Raw genomic sequence first — 20,956 nt, forward strand, 5'->3', positions numbered from 1 at the left:
AGTGCTCGGTCACTCGCACTGTGAAGAAATTCCTCCTCCTGTCCATTCTTACATTATTTTCCCTGTCCTAAGACCATCTTTGAACCCCTTTCTCTCTCCTCAGTTCTTTGCTGGCATCAACTTTTACCATTCTTCCCTTCATCCCACACACGTATCTCACCCTCCCTCTTTGTCGTGGGAGCTCAGATCTCTCTGCCTGACCCTATCCTGCCTGGAGAATTGCAGTCTTTGCCTTCTCACCAATTTCTACCTCATTCCAGTTTGGCTGCCAAAACCAAAGTCTTAAGTCTGATCAAATCACACTCTTCCTTTCCACAGGCTTTCCTTTACCTGTTTGATCAAGGCACTGGGAAATGCCTTTGTGTGTCCCTTTCTCTGCTCTTGGATGTCATGATTTCCGTGGTCTCCCACGCATCGTGCTGCTCTGTCAATAGCCCTAGACTTCAAAAAATTCTGGCACCCTCTGTACTTAATGCTGTTTATCCATTTTGCTCAGTAGCTCTTCAATAAAAAATACACTAGTAACAACCTCACACTCTCCCCACCTGGGACCACAGAGTCTTTTTCCCTTTGTTTAGCTTCTTCCTTTCTCAGATGCCGTGCACTTTGTGCCCTCACTACGGAGAGCAACTCTAGCAGTGTGTTCAGCATTCCACAAGCAAATCTCAGGCTTAGAAATGAGGTGAAATTACACATAGGTCTAAGAAAGAGGCAACATTTCAGGCACATGCAACGCTCTAACCAGCCCCATGGAGAGATGTCAAGTCTAACAAAGAAACACCCAGTATTTCCATCCTTGCCTTTGTCCCCATTTTGCAAAGGAAAGAACCGAGAAACAGAAGCGAGGTGACTCTCCAAGGTTACACAAGCAGGACAGGGAAGCGAAGCCCCAAATGGGACAGTGCTTTTTCTCTGCCTTTTTGTTTGAAGTAAGCTCAGCTGATCTTCCCACTGAAAAAGGAAGGAAGGAAAATTGTGCTATGTCCCAGCCTAGGAACCCATCTGTTTGTCAGTCTCTCTGAACCTGACAAGAGTAAGGACTGCTCGTCCTCATCTAGCCAGACTGAGCCTTCGATGCACAAGGTGCTATAAGCCATGTAATTGCTAGAACTTACGCAATTGTTTTCTTAGTAGACTTTTAATTCATTTAAATGCTGCAATGAGAGAGTGACAGCTCTGGAAGCTGCAGCACTTGTCATTCCCCACTAAGGCACAGCACAATGTCAGAAAGGCAGGCTTGCCCTTTTCAGGTACCCCAGGCACCTACGCAAGGAAGGCTGCATCTTTATGTAACAGAGAAGACAAAATGTCATGAAGAACTGAATGACTAGCAAAACCCTTTAGGGAATGGTCTCTTTAGGAAGAGCACTGTCTTCTTCCAGATATGGGGCGCATTCAGCCTCTGCCCCACTGTAACTGCATCACACTGGGGAGCCCTACCTGCAGGCCTGCAAGGATGCTTCTAGTGATCTTTACCCAAGATGAGAGAAATCCCTGGAGAAAGCTGAGCATCCCACAGAAGGTCAGATAGAAAACTGGAGAAAACATTTTTTAATAATTGGCTAGAGAAAATTAACAGCAAGCTGCATTATGAGTGCCTGCCAGAAGGATGTGTCAAGAAAGTGAGCTGGCTGTACAGACACAAATAATTTAGGAAAAAAAAATAATAAAAAAAAAAGAGACAACAATCTAGGCTAAGTCCTTCTGTGTTGTCTAATTTCCTGGGAAAATAGGACTAAACCACAGAATGAATCCAATTTATCAAGTGAAGTGATGAGATATTCAGGGCAGGAAACGGGGTAAAAAAAATTAGCAAGTATATTAAGACATTTTAAAGACATAATAGAAACAAGCTTTGCAGCAGGTGAGCTTCACAAACAAGGAAACTGAAGCACAGAAAGAAGAATGATTTATCCAAGATCGCAGTGAGTCACGGGTAGAGGTTGGGTATACAATCCATGATTCCCAAGTCACAGAAATCTGCTTTAACCACTGCCATTCTCTGTCTCTAGAATACGTTTAGGAGGCCAGGGAACAGTACGTTCAGGAACTGCTCAGCAAAAACACAGCTGGTATTAAAGGCAAGCTGTCTTCGGCGCTCCGAGCTGTAGGCACATCGGGACATGCTACGTTCAGAGCCAAGGTGGAGGTGGTGCCGGGAAAGCCTGTCATCATTGCACCAGACGCAAGAACAGCACAGGGGTCCATGCGCTCCCCAAAATTTTTCATTCAGCTGTATCAGGGCGAGGGAGGTGACCGAGAGCGAGTCCATCTTCAGCCGACCAAAATATATGCAGGACTGTCATGAAAATCCAGAGTTCAAGCTCTGAGCTCTGGCAGAAAGTTGTAACATTTGCATCTTGCATGAAGCTTCAGTGTTGGTTATACAACCAGAAGCTACTCTCGACAGAAATTAATAATCTGCTTTAAAGTTAATAACCTCAGGTTACTTCTATATTATACAAGGTTACTTATACAAGAGCTCTTGGCACGCGGCACCATCTGCTGAGTGGCAGGTTCAGTAATTGGCGCTGTTACAGAGCCATCCCACACTTTCACTCCGAAAGGAAATCTGTTAGCTCTCCCAGACGCACCAATTCTTATCTAACACATCTAGTCAGCTACTTGCATCGAGCAGACAGCTACGCCGCGATGTCCAGACTTTGAGTCAAACAACTTACATCTTTGCCTTGTTTCTCTCTGCACCTCCTTTAGCTGCTCGTCCAAACTTCTCACTTTCCTCCTCTTTCACTCTGTTTCCTGCCATCTACCTTGCTGCTCCTCATCCAAGAAAAGATTTCCTGAACAGACTTCTACAAACAACTGATTTTTCACTTTCTTGGCAACTCCTAGAGTTATCAGGGAAAAAAATGTTGTTTTTTTAAAGTAAATCCAAAATTAAAAAGGGAAAAAATCCAAATTTTCATGAAGACATCTTACGGAATAAAAACACTTGTTTCAGGTCAGATGGAACCTTTTCTTCAATCACTCTTTCCATTTTAGCTTTTAAAGATATTTTAGAATAAAAAAGCAAGGACTTTCAAAGCAAAAGGCATACAATTTTTTCATTTTGAAAATACTTTAGTTGCTACTTTTCTGTGCTACTATTCCTGAACATAATCTTTCAAACAACCTTTCCCACTGCCTGCACACCTGTCTCTTCAAACGGTCTCTCCTTTCAACTCATCAGCATTGGCATAATTCACAAATCTGTCCTTAAAATTGCCACTCTGTGTCTCGTCTTCTTTGGGCCGCTGTTTTTTTTTTAAGTGGAAAAACGTGCTCTACTTGTGCTATGAAAGAAAAGAGAGTGTAAACGCATGGTGTTTAACAGAGACCTTATGTTCTTCTAGTGGGCACAAGATATAAGGCTTATCCCTCCTCCTCTACAGCGCGTGCTGTCGGACGCAGCCCCCATTTCCCACGAGGCCGGATGCCGGGGAGTGTTACCATCGTGACACTTTGGGCTATACCCAAACCCCGTGGACGCAGACTCACAGAAAGCCAACTTCTCACAGGGAAATGGAGGTCAGCTACTTCTGTGAGGATGCCCAAAACGCTGCTAGCATTTTACCTGACACCACCTTTTTCATGTGAGCATTAACAATGCTGGGACACGCTTTTCTCTCCCCTTTTCTCACCCCCTCCCAATACAAATTGGTTGGGCATTGGTAAATCTGTCTAGGCAACAGTGGTCCCTTCTAGTCTCAAAGCCAGTGACATGAAAGCTCGCCTCTCCAAACCTTTTTTTTGGTAAAGTCTCTGAAAAACAAACAAATCCACATATCAGAAACTTTCACAGAAGTAGGATAAATATCTGTGCACAAGCTGATGTTCGGGATTTTAAAATCATGTTTTGCGTAGCAGCTTGACAGATGTAGGACCAGATTTTTGGAAGTGCTGTGCAGACGCAGTGCTGCCTAAATGGAGCACAGTGATGCTCTCAACACATCTGAAGACGGGGAAAATCCAGCAACCAAAGCCCACAAGATCCTCAAATTAATGGGGAGCGATCAGTCTAGCTATACAAAATATACAGAAAATATATATGAAGTATATATATAAATACAAATATACACAGAATACATAAATATTGGCTACATAGAATATTACCATTTAACATCGGCCTTACTTCACAGAGATGTGTACCCATCGGAGGCACTGTCCCAAGGCTGTGAAGTGAGATTGCTTCTAAGACTTACAAGCAAATGAATGAGCACCAGCAGCATGCTCACAGTTGGGCAGTCGGGTATGTCACAGACAACAGTCGCTCAGATTCTTGCTTTATCGCCGATGTGTATTCAAGCTAGTGTCTTTGAGATAAATTACTGCTTTCAAAATAAACATGGTGAATTCTTAGAACTCCTCTAAGCAGCAAAGGAAATCCCCTGAATGAAGCAGGCTAAAGTACAGCGCTTTGGAGTTGCATGCTGAGAAACTTTGCTTATTTAACAGAGAGGCTTTCTCTAGGGTAATAAAACTCTCACATTGTTGTGCCAGGGGTTTTCCATTAGGTGTGTGTCAGCTAGCGGTGGGAGCTACAGTTTCTGTGGCCGGTCATAGAAATGGAGTGAGATCACCCAGATGCTGACCACAGATCCCAGTGAGTTCACAACAGGAACTGGGAGAAGAGTTGGGGAGGAACACTTGGATAGAGTTAATGGGTCCCTAAATTGCTAATTTAGCATGACTGCTAATTAGCAGTCACGTTAGAGTCTGACAGAACAGGTCCAAGGCTTCTCTATTTTCCTTCAGTGTGAGGTTAAGTGAGGCAGATGTATGACTCTGTCTTCCTGCCTTGTGGGTAATCCCATAAGCAGCTCTAGAGCATGGAGGCAGAGGACAGTGCTACACAGCAGCCTCTCTCCCTCCAACCTTGGGGTTTTCTAGGGAACATAAAAGTCAAATTGTATGCAATCCCCAGTTACTTGTACTGTACTAGACAGAAAGGACTGCAAGCTAGGAACCTCAGTCAGTGGAACTGCCCTGCTCAAGGGAGCAGTGATTTAATGTGGGGATTCATGACCCTGGCTTAGAAGACCCTGTGGCTAGAGAACCTGCAACCATCTGTTTCTTATTGGTGAGGACAATAACTGAAGGACCTTGATCTTTGACTGAGTCAGGCCAAATTCGTGCCTAGAAGAGCCTTGTCCACAAGAGTGCTATGAACATCTTAATGACAAAAGATACACCACACTAGAGCAAGGAGAGTTCTTCTTGCTCACCCCAATGTGTGGATAGTGTGATGACATGAAGAGGAGATACTTCTAAAAGTATGAATGGAAGGAGATTTGGGTCTGCAACCATAAGGTTGCAGCTGTTAGGTTTTCCCTGAAGAGGGAAAAAAAGTGGAACAGTTTTCCACTGAGAGCAGCTCTGCCTTCCCTCCTACTAAGCATTCATTTTATGTGACACTGCTGCAGAAAGATGTCAGTTAATGCTAGTGGTCTTTAACCTGTCACATCTTGATACTGCTTTCCCTACAAGTTGCAATGAACTACTGCAATTAGCCGAGTGATAAGCCCCATAAAAGCACTGAGAGTTTGACCATGAAACAGAAGAACATATATTGACTATAAATATCTGTACTAATATCAGATTTCATCATGGAAACGCTAATGCACAGTAAACAGGCAACATTTCCCTGACAAGACCATGATACCATCACAGACCTCACTTTCAAATCAGGTCAATACCATTCTATGGTTTCATGATGTAAGATTTCAGAATGGGCCCAGTGCCTCCAAAGTACCAGAGCATATCGACAAAGGTGACACAGAGCCATTGAGGCATCACAGCACTTCTCCTGAAGAAGTGCTGGCTAGTTTGACCTTTCAAGATCATTTTCACTGTTCAAAATCACCACAATATCCCTCAGGAAAAGGCCAGTGGATTTTTTTTTTTTTAGGTCCTTAAGAAGTACAAACTCTAACCTGGCTGCTTAATGTGCCTGATTCCCCCAGGCACATCCTAAAGAGACAGTGCAGCTTTCAGTCTGTCCGTGGGATGCTAAGCAACTCCCATTTCCTCTACAGCCAAGTGCATGGGGTATGCTTGTACATGCAGGACAAACACTGACTAAGTAGAAGTATATCCAGTCTTACAAGATTTCATGACTATGTGTAGAAAAACAGTGCTAAAATTACATGTGAAATAATCTCTCTAAGTAGAATTTGTTCTTCAGCAAGACGCCAGCAGAAAACTGGGAATCAAGTATATATTCAACCGTGGAGAAGCCAAGGCAGAACCACAAAAGTTCCTCCTGCAGTCCACATGAAATCTGAAATATGACAGTTTCTTCATAGGAAGCCATGGAAAGTGGGAGCTGAAATCACTAGGCAATTCTACAGGAGCTGAACACCTCCAGCCCACAGCTCTCCTTGACAGTCTCAGAGGTAACTATTCCCCATCCCAAGAAGGCACCAAGGTGCCCAGCTGACATCCTTCTTGGAAGAGGTGATGAGGGAAAGAAACTAAGCCCAAGCATACCCCACGCATAGCATTACTGAGCTTAGATCCCAAACCCTGAAGTTATGAATATAGCCTTCAAAAGGAGTAAAGGGCACTACAGAAGACCAACAGAAAGTGGGAACTGAATTCCAGCTTTACACCCTGGCTCACAAACTCTGCAATCTCCTGTTTTCAAAGCACTTGCTTGTCGATAAACACAAACAAAACAGCCATCCAATTTCAGAGCTGAGGAGGAAACATTTTGAAATCAGTGACACTGCAAGGGAAGCCAAGTTGTCCAGTACAGTTTCTAGAGCCTCTGGCAGGTTCATCATCTTGTTTCTTACAAATGGATAGTGGGTATGATGAAAGCATGACATCTGTCTTTTCTAGTCTTCCTTGAAAGCCAAGTAATATGATTCTAGCTGGTAGGCTAGACAGTAGCAGGGAAAATACCCTGAGCTGCTCTGGGAGTGCTATAAGCAACATGGTCATGAAAAAAAGGGCAGGAAAGGAATCAAGGAAGCCAGAAGATGCAGCTGTATAGAGGGAAAATCAAACACTGAAAGTGACAGTGAGAAAGAGAAGGGCTCTAAAGAAATAAAATCTGAGAGGAAGATGGAGCTAAAAGAGATGCAGTAAGTTCAGCTTTTGCAGAAGCACCATGAATTTCTTTATAATCTCTCTCCTTGGCTGAAGCATCAAAACATGAGATGGCTCCAAAAGATCTGAAAGCAACTGGATCCCACTGGAAGGATGGGTCTAGCCAGCAGTAGACTGTATGAAAACAATGAATATAGGAAGGAATGAGACAAGGAGAGCATCTTAATGGGAAGAAAAAAAAAGAAAACCCCAACAACAGTGAAACAGCATCTTGAGAATGGGTGTACATTTCTGTAAAATATTTTCAGGAGACAGACAAGAAAGGGGTCTGATCCATATAGTATCTGGTGTAAAGCACTATGCACCCTATGGATTCATCTGCAGGCTTGCCCTTTCATTGCAAGAAGATATCTTTGAAGACACAGACTGCTGAGGCTAAACGATTCAGCGCCAGGAACTTCATGGGCATTAGGTACTAAAACCCAGGCAACTAACTAACCACAGAGCACCTCTGGAGAGCATCTCGCCCTGCCTGACCTCTTAGCAGTGTGTACACCATGTAACTTAGATACACAATTTTGGTTTATGATCTAGTGTGTTACATTAGAGTCTATGCTTGGCAATAAACAGCTACTATATTCTGTCTCACATCCAGAAGGATGGCTGTCTTAACTCAGTGCTACAGGAACTTTAAAATAAAACATAGCATACGTTCAGGATGACTAATATGTTCCTTAATTCTGGGTTACACATAACATATTGGAAAAGTTGCTTTATTTTGTGTCTGCTTTTTAGAGAATGTGGTTCTGAATCTGTTTTGCTCAGCTTGGAGACTGCAGACAGCCTCCCCCTGTAAGTGCAAGGGCGCAGAGACATGGCTCTTCAGAACCAAGCCACAGTGGAGTGCAGTCAGGCAACAATCTGTACCGAGCACCTCCGCATCCCTCTCCAAAAAAACCTTGGCAGAGCGGCTCGGCGAGGGGCAGGGTGATTTTCATTCACGTTAATTGTGAGCCTGTTCAATCACATCTAGGAAGGAGTCCAAGAGTTTCTCTGAAACATTCACAGTTGTGGGAGAACCCAAGCGAGGAAAACAGAGGCTTCTTGAGAGATTTTAAGGCAATAAAATCCAATGCTCAGTTAGTCACATGGGCCTTAGCTGCTACAGGAGGGCGATGACAATCTACCTAACCCATCATACTTCTCAGTTTGCTGCCGTCTTGCCATGCCCTAGCTCACTCCCTAAATCACTTTTGGTCCTAACCATTACAGGTTACCACTGATAAGAATGTGATGGGAAAGGTTCTTCCTTTATTGGTCTAGCTTTCTTCTCTTCGCATTTACCACTCCCTGCCGACATGTATCTAAGTCTGAGCTGCATGCATGGGTGTATACATCCAGATGAGAGGTGAGCAAGCAAGCAGGTTTCCATTCATAAAGCACTATTTTACTTTTTTGGTTAGATAGTTTGATCGTCTGTTAATGAAATATTTTAAAATAAAAGCAATCTTCAACAGGTAACAGCAGGGAGAAAACCACAACCTCCGACTAATTAAAAACTTTTTCTAAGGCACAAAAACCAAGACTACCCCATGACAAGGAGCAGAACTGAGGAATCCTGCTAGGAATCCCTCAAGTCTCTTTATACCCCTCTGCAATACATGGGAAGGATGATCTTGAAGTATACACTTTAATTGTACCCCATAAGCATACTGCTTTTTAACTGATTCTTAATTTCTGAAAAGATAAAACAGTAATATTAGACCAGTGTTGAATTACAGAGGAGCACGCCAAATTACCTGGACCTTAGGCTACGATACACCGCAAATTTATATCTTGCATCCATTCTGGTTTGACTCACTTTGGTTAGGTGAGATTAAAATCATACAAACATACGCCATTCTTTCTCCCCCACCTAAAGCCCCAGTATCAGAAAAGATCTTCCCAATTCCTCCATCATAATGGTAACAAACATTAGGAACTTAATTTTCAGGAGAAGGCTCTGGAAAGATTTAGAAGATGTGGAGTACACTCCTGTTGCATCAGAGACAACTGCAGGAAGTATTTTTGCTCTTCAGTTGTCTTCCCTCAACCACTTGCTGAGAGAAGGTATCGAGGTGTTTGCTAGCTTGAAGACACCTCAGAAAAGAAACTGAATGAAGTTCTGAAGCATATACTGATCTTGAGGGTCAGATTTATTTAAGGTGGAGGCAGAAAGTAAGCTGAAATCCAACTATATCTGGCCTTTTCCTGCTTACCTCCACACGACACCTTCCCTGACTTGCCACCATTGTTACCAGTAACTCCCATACAATTGGTTGCGATACAAAAAGAGAAATAAAACAAGACACTTACCCTCCTTCAAAGATCTTGATCCTGACTGGCTCCCCTCTTTTGGTTACAAGAGCCTCTTCTTCTGATTTTCCTCTTTTATCCTCTTCCTTCTCAGCTCTAGTTATATCTTTTCGACCTTCATTAGAAAGGAGCGAAGGCAAATGAACCTACCTCCCCAAAAGAGCAAAACAATCATCGATTACATACAAAATCACTCTACAAAAGTCACACACCAAACACTGTAGGCAGCCTCAGAAAGAGCCAGTGATCTACCACACTTGCTGCTCCTGATAACAGACTCTGAGCACAGTAATTAGGACACTGTCTGAATAAACAGGGATTTCATTTCAGGATTTTGAGCCCTGTTGGTTACGTCATATTTAGAGTCACTGCTTACACGTAGGAAATGTGTTTAAAACATCTCCTGCAGTACCGTTGCTTAATATTATCCATCTCTTGCCAACTGGAAAACTGAGGCATAGAGAGAAATATCTTGGCTGGGGTCACTCTGATCATGCAGCAGAGACAAGGGTCTCTGTTCCCAAATTCCCTGCTCTGTCTTTGCATCTACAAAATTCTGGAGAAGAGACATCTCTAGAATTCATATACTTAACTTTAAATTGTGGATTTCCCCTCCAGACACACACAAATTTTGATTTCAGCCATTTAAACTTGATATAAATCACTCGAGAGTCCAAGCTCCCAGGTGATCTCCTTTCACCAAAACTATGCTGCCGCAGGTGCAGCACGTAGAAAACCACAAAGCCAATTGGAGAAAATAGTTCTCCATCTCCTCAGATGTTCCAAAGATGAAATTTGCTTTTCCCTCTGCTAAGCCTGCTGCCCTTCGTTTAGACCCAGGCTTCAATCATGCACTGACATGCCATTTAGCATGTCTAACGTTATTTTTACAGCATATGGACCTAAACATTACAGCTGCCTCTCTATATTTGTGTGGTGCAAGGGGAGTTCCGCACACCTAGAATGAAATCGTGGGACACTGTCCTGCTACAACCTAACAGTGCAAATAACAGGAATCTCCCAAGCTTTGAAAGAGGAAAGTAAATCGCCTTTCACCTGGGTTACTTTTTACATACGTGCAGGAGCAAACAAGACACATGTGCCTTTGAAGTTCAGATGAATCACATATCCACATTTCACATACAATTTGTGGAAGAAGACTGAGGGCCATTGTGAGAACGGGGTTATGAGGGGGGTTTCAGCCTGACTGTAGCCATCTAATTGATAGAAGTCTAAATCAGAGCTAGTCACCGTTGACTCTCTACAGTCACTGGAAAGAGAGTGGCAGCTCTCAAGGGTGATTCATCTGCCCTACCTTAGACACTTGTGGGATGAATCACCCACAGAGGTGCCTCTTTGTCTCCCATGGCTATAAAGGAAGACAAGGGTGACTAGCTCAAACTGAGACTTGAAATTCAGTGGGATGTAACCCAGCCTCCACAACAGTACAGTGCTGAAACTGCCATCAGATTTGCAGCAAAAGGAGGGATGGACTCACTGAAAAGTAGCTTTGTGGCACTGAGGCCAGTAAAGTCAAGAGCTCAGCTCAGAGCACTTCTGCTGGTGCATCTGTGCTAGCACATTAAACGCACCTGGGACTTTTCCCTACCCTTGGAGCTGACTTGTGCAGATTATTCCACATCCACACTATCAGATCCTTACACCTTGCCGGGGTGGCAGCAGCGGGAGCTGGCCTGTATTACCTCCCTAAGCATGCCCAGGATTTGTTTGGGAGGGGGATGATCACCTCAGGCCAGAATTGGGCCAAGTACCATTATAACAATTTAACAGCAGAGAAAGTCTAGTCGGTGCCTTTGGGCATAGAGGATTCTGGGCTTGGAGGAAATCAGTGGCAGGATACACACAGAGCGCCTCTGAAAATTAAACCTTAGGCATTTTAACTTCACCTTCTGATGCGAGCTACACATTTATAAAAATGCAAGCGATAACATTCCCATTTCAGTTCCTTATTTACTGAGGAGTGCAAAACAGTGACTTTTGAGATGTAGCACCAGGTTTATTTTATTGCTGCCTTTGAAAGCACAAAACACACACAGATGAAAGGCACTGGAGAGGGCCAAAATCATACAGTCACTATTACCCCCTGTAATCTCATATAATTCACAAACCATGCAAGCCCAATACAGTGTAATTAACCATCTCTATATGCACGCTGCAGCCTACAGTCACTTCACAATCGATCTGCTCAGTAAATCTCACTAATAATTTAAAAATCAAGTCAAGCACTTAGACAGCATATACTCGGTACCACTTGCTGGTAGCTTGCTGCATGCATAATCGTACGAAGTATTAGAGCTGTTTTACATTTTCTGTCGTGTTTGCTGACAGCTTAGAATTATATAAAGAAGAAAATATTTAAGGAAAACAACTAGAATGGAGTTAACTGAAAGTTGACCTTTCAACCCTCCGACTGACGCTACTGCTACGCAGCTCCTGTTAATCACATCTTTCTGAATAACCAGTAACACGACTTCCTAGTCTTTGCCAGGCATGTATTTTAATGACTAAACTGAGAATTTCGCTCCCACTGATCATTTAATTAAAAATTATTTCTCTGCTTGGCATGAGGTCAATTTATCTCCAGTGAAATTAACACAATTTCTGCAAAACTCACTCCTTTAAGCAGTAGGTATTAATATTAAAATTAGGCTACATCATTTCCTAGGTGAATTTTGCAGTTATATGGGGTCAAACTCTTACTTTTGCAAACTATACCCTAAAAAAATTACTTTTCACCATAAGTCACTTTGTAGAGTTTTGTCTAAAAGGTTTTTGAGTCTTTTACATTAATGTATGCCGTGAAACATATCTAAGGGCTAAACAATTCCAACCTAAAGCGTAACCTTTGACTTCAGGGTTACTAAATATTTTAAATCAGCATTAACAGTTTGTTCTCTCAGATTTCTGAAATGCACTGCTTTTTGTGTATTTCAGTGCCATGTCACAGAGTGAAGCTCAGAGGAGCACAGGCACTTCCATTACAGAACGGGATCAAGAACCGTACAACACCTTACAGATAAAATTCTTCCAAAAAAAAGTGCCTAAATACCAAGCATTAGTGTGGTTATTGCACTGCACAGGTAATTATTTGTCTCCAGATCCCTAGAAATTCTATCTTTGGGATTTCTGCAAGAGAATGATGGAAATGCTGAATAGAAATAAAGACTTATTGAATCACAGTGACTGTAATGTGTATTTTACGACTTATGTATAAGCAGCAGCTGCAGCAGCGATTATGATAAATTTAATATTCAGAGTTCATTTCATGATTCAGAAATAAAATGAATAATCCATCAATATAAATTGACTTGAGATGAATATCAAGTTGCAAAATCTTTAGAGCAATTCTGTTTGCTAATCTACATGAACATGACCTGGATTAAAGGGATCTGTATGGTTTAGCATTAACCGAGAGGGGAAAAAAGCTAGACTCAAAATGAGGTGGAAAACCTCATTTTCACCCAAACTGGTGGCTTTTACTACCAGTGTCTTACAGACTTCCATGCCCATGTGCTCAAGGACTTTGGAGAGCTCTGGCTGTGGGAAACAACTTGTCTTGCTCCTCTTAATTCTAAGTACCAGGAATAAAATATTCTTAGCTATCTAGAAAGGCAGGTGGATGCCTAAGAACATTAACCAAATGGACTGAACAACAGGAGCGTTTCAACAAGACCCCATGTCCACTGAGGCATTTTTTTAAATGTCACTGCATGCCCATACACTTCTTGGGAGCCTAAATACACTGGTAAGTCTTTCTTTAGTATTTTGAAATACTTTTAAGTATGCTTTTCCACATTCATTAATGTGAAATCAGTAGATGCACAACGAGACAAAATCCCATTTCCCCAAGGTAATCCTTTTTCATCTATAATATGCAAAATGTAGAGAATTATTAGAGCATTTAAAAAAAAGTTGTAAAGCTATTTGAAATATCAAGGCACAAATGCAAATCACGTCTAATCCTTTCTTCTCAAGCAGTGGTAGTTCATGGTGTAGTGGTAATTCCTACATGCCCTTTGGATTACAAGGCAAGTAGAAACTGAAGAACAGAAATACGGCGTACTGCCTCACGGCAGGTTTGCCTTTCTTTTGAATTATAGTGCAGTTTACCTTCTTCTTTCTAAAAGTTTCATTGAGAACAAGTGTTTACTTGACTATGAAAGGGATGAATAAACTCCTTTTAGTAATTCCTCTTTCCTCATCCCCCAATTCCCAAGTATCCAAACATTTAAGGAGAAAAGTACGTGACTTCATTACCTCTGTCATTTTTGGCTTCCTGGAGCTGGACGGGACAAGCCTGCCTGCCTCTGGACGTGGAGCTGTAGCCATGGTGTAGGTTTCCTTGCTCACCTTCTGCTTGGACCTCAGGAGGGATAGGGCTGCCTTAGTGGATATACCAGGAAGGTTAGGATTATACAAGCTAATACACCAGCTGGCATACACTGAGGACCGTCGATCAACTTGCTGGATGTGATTTGGCTTTATGTAGTTTAAATAGCACCAACTGACATTAGTCGTTGTGTGAAGACTGGGGAATTGAAGTACCTTCTTTGTATCTGTACCTTCTCGAGACTTCATTGCACTGTGAGAAACCTCAGACTGAGGTGCAGGGCTTGGAGGGTTTGGTGGAGAGGGCTCCACCAGCTCTTTGGGGTCTTCTTTCTTCACGGTTTGCAAAGGTGCCTTGCTGAGGAATTGCTTGCCAGCTGGCTGCTTATACTCTTCCAGTGTCTCAAAACTTGAAGAACCTGAATGGGACACACCTTGCTGCAAAGTACTCGGGACTTCCTTTGGCTCTGACTGGTCTAAGGATGAACTAGGTGGTGTTTCAACCTCAACCCCTCCTTGGCTTTCTGCAAGAAAGTGAGATTTATCCTGCTTTTTCCCATCCTCTATTGCACTGGGTGGCTTCACCACTTCCAACTTCTCTTCTGCTTCAGACACTTCCTCCTCTTTCACTCTTTTCTGCTGTTGTGTTTCCATTGTCAGTTCTAAACTACCAGCTGGAGAGAGCATCCGTTTGCTTCCACCAACTGTTGATGGGCCTCCTTCCAATCCCAGGACACTGTCTGATGGAGAAGTGAGTGGCATATAGCCTTTTCGTTCTGGTAAGGGCAAGGGCACTCTCAGATAGGGGCTCTGGAAAATGCTTCTTTGATCTTCCGTGATCATCTGTGCCAGATCAAAACCTAGTCCATGAACATCAGCACTACAGACCAGGGTACCCTTGGACTGGTGGTCATCAAATTTTGGGAGAACAATAGAAGAGGAACTGCACTGGGACTGAGTGACCAGAATTTGGGAAAGTGTTGTGTACATTGCACTCCCATAGGATGGCATATTTGTCTGTATGCGAACAGGGACAACAAGCGACACCATTGGGTCTGACCGTGTAGGAACAACCAGCTGAGATGTGGATACGGACACTGAAGGGCTTGCTGTGCAGGTCAGAGGATGCAACCTACTGTCTGAGCCATATTCTGTGCAAGGGGAAAGACTGGAGGTTCCTGCTGCTGGGAATAAACTGGATTTGATCTGTGGTAAATGTCCACCAGCTTCACCTGGCAACTGGAGAGCAAACTGAGACTGAAGAGGCAGAAAAAAGGCAGAAGGGATTGGTGAGGAGCCAGGGTAATGCACCGGTAAAAACGAAGGATGCTGCCTGAACGGCACGTCAGCAGGGTGAGACATTAATGGAGTAGTAACATGAAGCTGACCTGGGTGGATGAGCGTTTGTTGGAGAGGAAGTGGTGGGGTCTGAAATATAGAGGGAGGAATTTGAGGCATGGTGAATTGAGCAGAGAGGATGTCAGACATCGTGTGTGCGGCAAAGAGCTCTGCAGACTGCCCTGCCTGTGGCAGGAGTTGCTCGTAGGGAAAGACAGAAACCTGTGGGGACATGTACTGCTTTTCATGCAGTGTTAGTTGTGGTACAGGATGATGAAAGACTTGCAGAGCTTCTGTGTATGGCTGTGTATATGCTGGCTGAGGGCTGTCTTTGGGCTGACTCTTATCAGCTGGGTAAGTACTGTGAGAAGGCAAAGAGGATGAAGATGTTGGCTGATGGGGCAAACTTGTAGCAGGAGATTTACTTGAAGCAGAAGGAACTGGATCTTCTGTCTCTTGTCGACCTTTTGGGGCCAAGTCTGGCTCATGCTCTGGATGTCTAGTGAGAGATGCTTGTCTAACTAGAAAACATTTTCTTCTCTCCTGTGGAGCTGAGGAGGTTGATGGACCAGGTGTTGAGGCAGGAGTGGATGACAAGCTCCCATAGTCAAACGACTTACTGCGGGTCTCTGACATCTGGGAAGAATGGGACACATTTGGTGTCTGCTCAGAAGCAGATCTTCGCATTTCCCTGGAATGATGGTGGTGGCTTGGTACCATCAACATATGTGAGCCAATACCAAGAGTCTTTGTGTGGGTTTCAGAAGGCTGACTGCTTGACTCTGACTTACCATGTTCTTCACGATCAAAAGACACAGAATGGCTGGAGCCATGGGATATGCTGCTTTCCTGACTTGGGCTTCTAGTGAGAGAGACTGATTCAAAACTAGACTCTCCAGAGGACTGAGCCATTTCTGCTAGCCGCAGCCTCTTCTTTTTTGGTGGGAGTTTCTCTGCAGGGAGTTGAGAAAGGGTCTGGCTTCTCTGTGGCCACTGAAATTCCTCTGTTTTTTCTGGCTCTTTTGGAGGAGGCTCTGGCTCCGTTTCTGGTCTGTCAGGCTCTTCAGTGACCAGAATCTCTGGGACTTGGATGTTGGGTTGGCGTACCAGCTTGGGCTGCAGGGAATGAGGTGGCCGGCTGTGCTGTGTTGTTGGCTGAGATGAGTACTGTGACAAGGGTTTCTCTTCTCCCTCTAAGCTGCTCACCTGCTCTATAGAGTCAGACTTCTCAAAGGAACTCGTATGCTGGATGACAGAGATCTCCTTTGAAATTGTTCTTCTCTCTTTACTCTCAGTACTCGAAGCCGGTTTGGTATTCCTGGAATGAAAGCTGGCACTAACATCAGAAGGTGCGGATTTACCCGGATCTGCTGGTGACTTAATGGATTCACAGGTTAAGTTTAAAGCAACATCAGATGATGCTGGGTTTGCAAACTGAGTTCCTGGCCCAGTACTGGAGGATGGAGTGTCAGACAATTCAAAAGCTGGAGGGTCTTCATCATCACCAAGACTCTTTTCTTTTCGCCTTTTTCGTAGCGGGGTAAGCTCCAAACTGCTCCCTAGCTTGTAATGCATCATCTGTGGCCATGTGTCAGGCTCCGCAACACTTTTCTCAGTCTCTGAAGAGGTATGGGAACTGGAAGAACGAGGCTTTGAGAGCTGCAGTTCTGAACAGTAGTATTTCTTATGGGCTTCATAATTATCCCTTTTCTTATACCGAGCACCACATATGTTACACTCGTACATGAACCCTTTAACTTTCGGACCCTTCCGAGACTTTTTGGTAAGATCGCTTTCCTTGGTTTCAGGCTCCTCAGGAGGTTTGGAAACAGTTTCTTTGTTCACAGAGCTAACCTCCTCTGAGACATATTCTACTCCCAAAGGTAGCTCAATAGCTGGTTGTCGTTTTAGCATTCGAGGATGGGAAGAAAACGCATGACTGCGGCTTAAGACTTCAGGCTCCATGATGTGATCATCAAATGAATAGCTACCTCTAAAGGTATGTGGGGAGCTTATAGTGCATGCAGCAGAAGGCATTGAGTGGCTTCTTAGGAGAGGCACTGTCTCTGTGGCACTGTGGGATTGCTGAAGTGACAACAATGATTGTTCGGGCTTAATTTTTTCACCATGTGATGTCAACACTTTTGATGCATCCAACTGGCTACCGGAACCAGACTTGATGTCAAACTGAAACGGTTCTCTATATACACCAGACTTTGGAGATTCAATGCTGCTACGTCTAGACAAAGAGCTTCTTCTAGGCTTAACACTATCTATTTCACTGGTATCTACAACAGCTTCATTAATTGTAATTAGCTTAGTGATGTGTTCAATAACCTGTGTTCTAGGCACAGATAATGGTACTATACTAGGTTTCTCTTCAGTAGACAGGTGAGGAACCCCCTGGGTTGTGTTTGTACCTAGCATTGCAGTCCTTTGCCCAATTCTACCACATTTCCCAAAAATAATTTCTGCATAAGATTTTGCATTAGTATTTGGCGGGCTGATCTGCTGCTCTGCACTTTCTGATCTCGAGAAGTAGCCTGACTCAGTACTCCCTTTGCTCCCAGGGCTCAGGAAAGCTTGTTCATCTATGACCTTCTTGCGTTCACTTAAGCGAAGTGCAAGCTTCTGTTTTATGGTATGAGTATCTTCAGATTTATGGCTCAGAGCATGGTCTGATGATGGCTCTACAAACTGGGCACTGTCCTCAAGAGACTGAGACATACTGGAATGAGACAACGAACACCGGTCGTGGCTGGAGCCTTGGCTTCCTGCACTCAACAAACTACTGGATAACAGGCTGTGCTTTTGCCTGGGTGAGAGCTCTACTGAATGGCCTGACATTGTACCTGTTTCCTCCTCTGAATCTGTGCTTTCTCCTTCTGTTGGCTCTTCAAAGTCCTCTCCACCAATCCTTTCCATTTCCAAGCTAGACGGATACATCTCTGCTCCAATTCCTGAGGCCAGCCCAGCTTTTATTCTATGAGCATGGGATTTCCTATGCTTATACAAATTGCTCTTAGTCTTAAAAGAAAAGCCACATGGAATGCAAGGGTATGGTCTCTCACCCGTGTGTGACCTGATATGTTTTTGGAGCACACTTGGCTTTGCACAAGGCCTGCTGCAGTACTGACAAATATATTTGCCTGGCTTCTGAGGTTTCTTTTCCTTCTTGTGCACTTCCTCAGCTTGCTTTAAGGAAACCTGTGAAGGGCGAGGGATATAGACCTTTTGAACGGATGGCATGTCCTCTCCAGGAATGATTGCTGAATGGGAAGGTAAGAGCTGTGTGTGATGAGAATGAAGCCCGGGTGATGAAAAGGAGCCAGAGGGACCTGGTCTTACTGGATCAACTAGCTGCCATGTGGGCCCTTCAAGGACATGCTCTGGTTTTCCAGGAGACATAAATGCTGGTGACAGTGCGTGTTGCTGAAGCTGTGAAACGTGGGGTGGATGTTCAAAAGAGGAAGGCTTAGGTTGCTTCTGATGTCCAGTCTTCTCCTGAGATTCCTCTCTTGGAATCGGCAAAGAGCCAGAAAAGTGCTGCTGCGACACGATATCTCGGAGAGGGGGTCCTTGTGAAGAAGGAGAGCTGCCCTGATACGTAGCTGCAGATGAAATACTGGCTTGGAAAGCCTCTCCTTTGGGAAGCCTCTTTCTTGGACTTTCCTCTGCCTTTTTTGTGCTCTTCTGGCTTTGTTCAGGATCCATGACCTTAAAAGGGTCCTTGAATGCTATTTTGGGAAGGTTTTGGCAGGCTTCATTTACGAATAATAAAGGTCTCTTCTGTAGATTCCCTGTTCTGCCTGCATTTGCTACGAAGCTGGAGCCACCAGGGGATGGTTGTTGATTTAAGATTTTACTAAAGTGTCACTAGTTGCTATTTGATTCAAAAAAAAAAAAGTTTCAAGGTCAATAAAGTTCACATTGGTAACACATGACAAACTACTTCAAAGAGAGAAAACTTTCCAAAACTTTTAGTCCAAATATTTTCCTTGTGAACTTGGTTAAGGCTTTAAACCTTGCCATTTTATTTCAGTTGACAGTGGCAAGCCTTCAAAGTCAAGATGCAACCCACAATGTGTCTCTTGTTTGTTATGCAAACCTTTGAAAGCTTGAAACTTTAGTGCTCATCTCATAATGATCTTTTTTTTCTTTCCGGTGCAAGGAAAATAACACTGAATGGTGTATGTCCCCCTGTGTCTTCCTTCTGTTCCACTTTTGAGTTCAAAGGCCTTGGAAAAGTATTTCCCACATTTCTGCAATTACATCAACGAAGACAAAACAAACACACAAAAAATTACTTCAGCATTTGTATTCAAGTAATTAAGCACTGCTACTTCTATAAAGGAACATAACATTTTGCAAAAAAATAAATTCTTAATAACTGATCACATGTCTACCAATTGTAAGACATTATTTTTAATGGTAATGCAAACATAAACTGTATCAAGTCAAACCTCAAGGACTTGCACTGAGTTTAATGCACACATACCCTGGCATTCTAACAGTACCCAAGGACAGTAACTTGAAACACAGTTAAGTTTTGAAAAATGTATTAAAATGATTTCAAACTTGAATTCCTTCTAATATTCTGTAAATATTTATGGTTTTACAATTTTTATAACTATATTTCCCTTCCAAATAGACTACAGAGTAAAACGGCAAAACACTGCTTAATATAACACATAGGTCACTTACAAATATAGAACAAATCTTTTCTGAGTAAAATCTTGTCTTAAGCTTGCAATAATCTTTTATGTCATTTTCAACAATAGCAGGTAAAGAAAAAGCATACTTTCTTTTAGTGAAACCTTGCCTCTTTAATTTCCTGCCTTTTGCTAATGAACAATGATGCAAGTCTAACTTCTATAGCATGCACTATAGGTGGAACGTCAAAATCAACTCTCTGTAAAGGGGAACCCTTTTTACAACAAATCTGAACAGGAAGCTCTACTAAACCCACCATTCTTGTCAGTATATAAAGCTATTAATGACACACTTGGGGAGGTATACTCAGATTTCACTGAAAAAAAAGTGAGAGGTGGAATAGAAAATGGATGGAGAATTTGGAAGAAAAATGAGGATGGTGCTTTTTAAGTAAAGTAAATTGATATGTATAATTTACAGCGAGGTAGAAAGAAGTATCATCCTCCCTTGTGAAGCTATTACCTGCTTTAGGATGCAGAACATTGCTATAACAGAACTGCATTGGCTCAGCCTTGGGAACTTAGCCCTACTGCTTTGATCCTCCTCAGTTCAGAGAAGGACATGTGGATGGGGCTAAAGTGTAAGCCAGGTAAAACAAGGAAGCACAGCAGACTTCACCCCTTGCTTCTCAGCTGTCAGCTGCCCTACAGCCCGAATTCATCCCAATAGCAAAGATCCATCAGAAGAGGCCGGTTGTGTTCAGTATGAAGTCCTCCAAGGACCACCCATTCTTCACTCATTCCTACAACCTTGTGGGTGCTCCCCATTCAACATGAAATAAAGAGCACATGGAGTGTTTAGTTTATTTTAGCAGAGTGTAAATATACGGTACTACCACAGAGATACATCATGACCAGCTAGAATTTACAAAAGGGATTAACAACTGTCTATTCTTGGGATAGGATTCATTTTACCTAACCTCAGACATTCAAAAGTCAGGGTTAAAGTATATAGACACAACTCCACATATAATCACTGAGAAAGCAGGTCCCACTTAGAGACAATACATCCTATATTAAGGTCTCAGGTCAGTGGGATCAATCACCCTGAGACACCACCTTTTATTGATTAGAATAATGGCTTACTTGGTCATCTGTGACACTCACACCATAGGTAAATTCACATATCAGTCCTACCCTAATGTTCT

At 43.1% G+C, this 20,956-nt stretch overlaps 1 protein-coding gene across 6 annotated transcripts in view; it reads right to left on the minus strand.

Moving 5' to 3' along the window:
* HIVEP3 (HIVEP zinc finger 3) overlaps positions 1 to 20,956 on the minus strand; it is a 273,492-nt gene that overhangs the window by 47,201 nt on the left and 205,335 nt on the right. For all 6 annotated transcript variants that reach the window (XM_062593871.1, XM_062593869.1, XM_062593872.1 and 3 more), the window contains 2 exons: positions 13,687 to 19,358; positions 9,409 to 9,554 (listed from right to left, as the gene is read on the minus strand). In XM_062593871.1, coding sequence (XP_062449855.1) covers positions 9,409 to 9,554; positions 13,687 to 18,810 — 5,270 coding nt within the window. In that variant the 5' untranslated portion in view covers positions 18,811 to 19,358. The remainder of the gene's footprint in view (positions 1 to 9,408; positions 9,555 to 13,686; positions 19,359 to 20,956) is intronic.

This window comes from Rhea pennata, chromosome 23 (assembly GCF_028389875.1).
Source record: "Rhea pennata isolate bPtePen1 chromosome 23, bPtePen1.pri, whole genome shotgun sequence".
NCBI classification, from domain to species: Eukaryota; Metazoa; Chordata; class Aves; order Rheiformes; family Rheidae; genus Rhea; species Rhea pennata.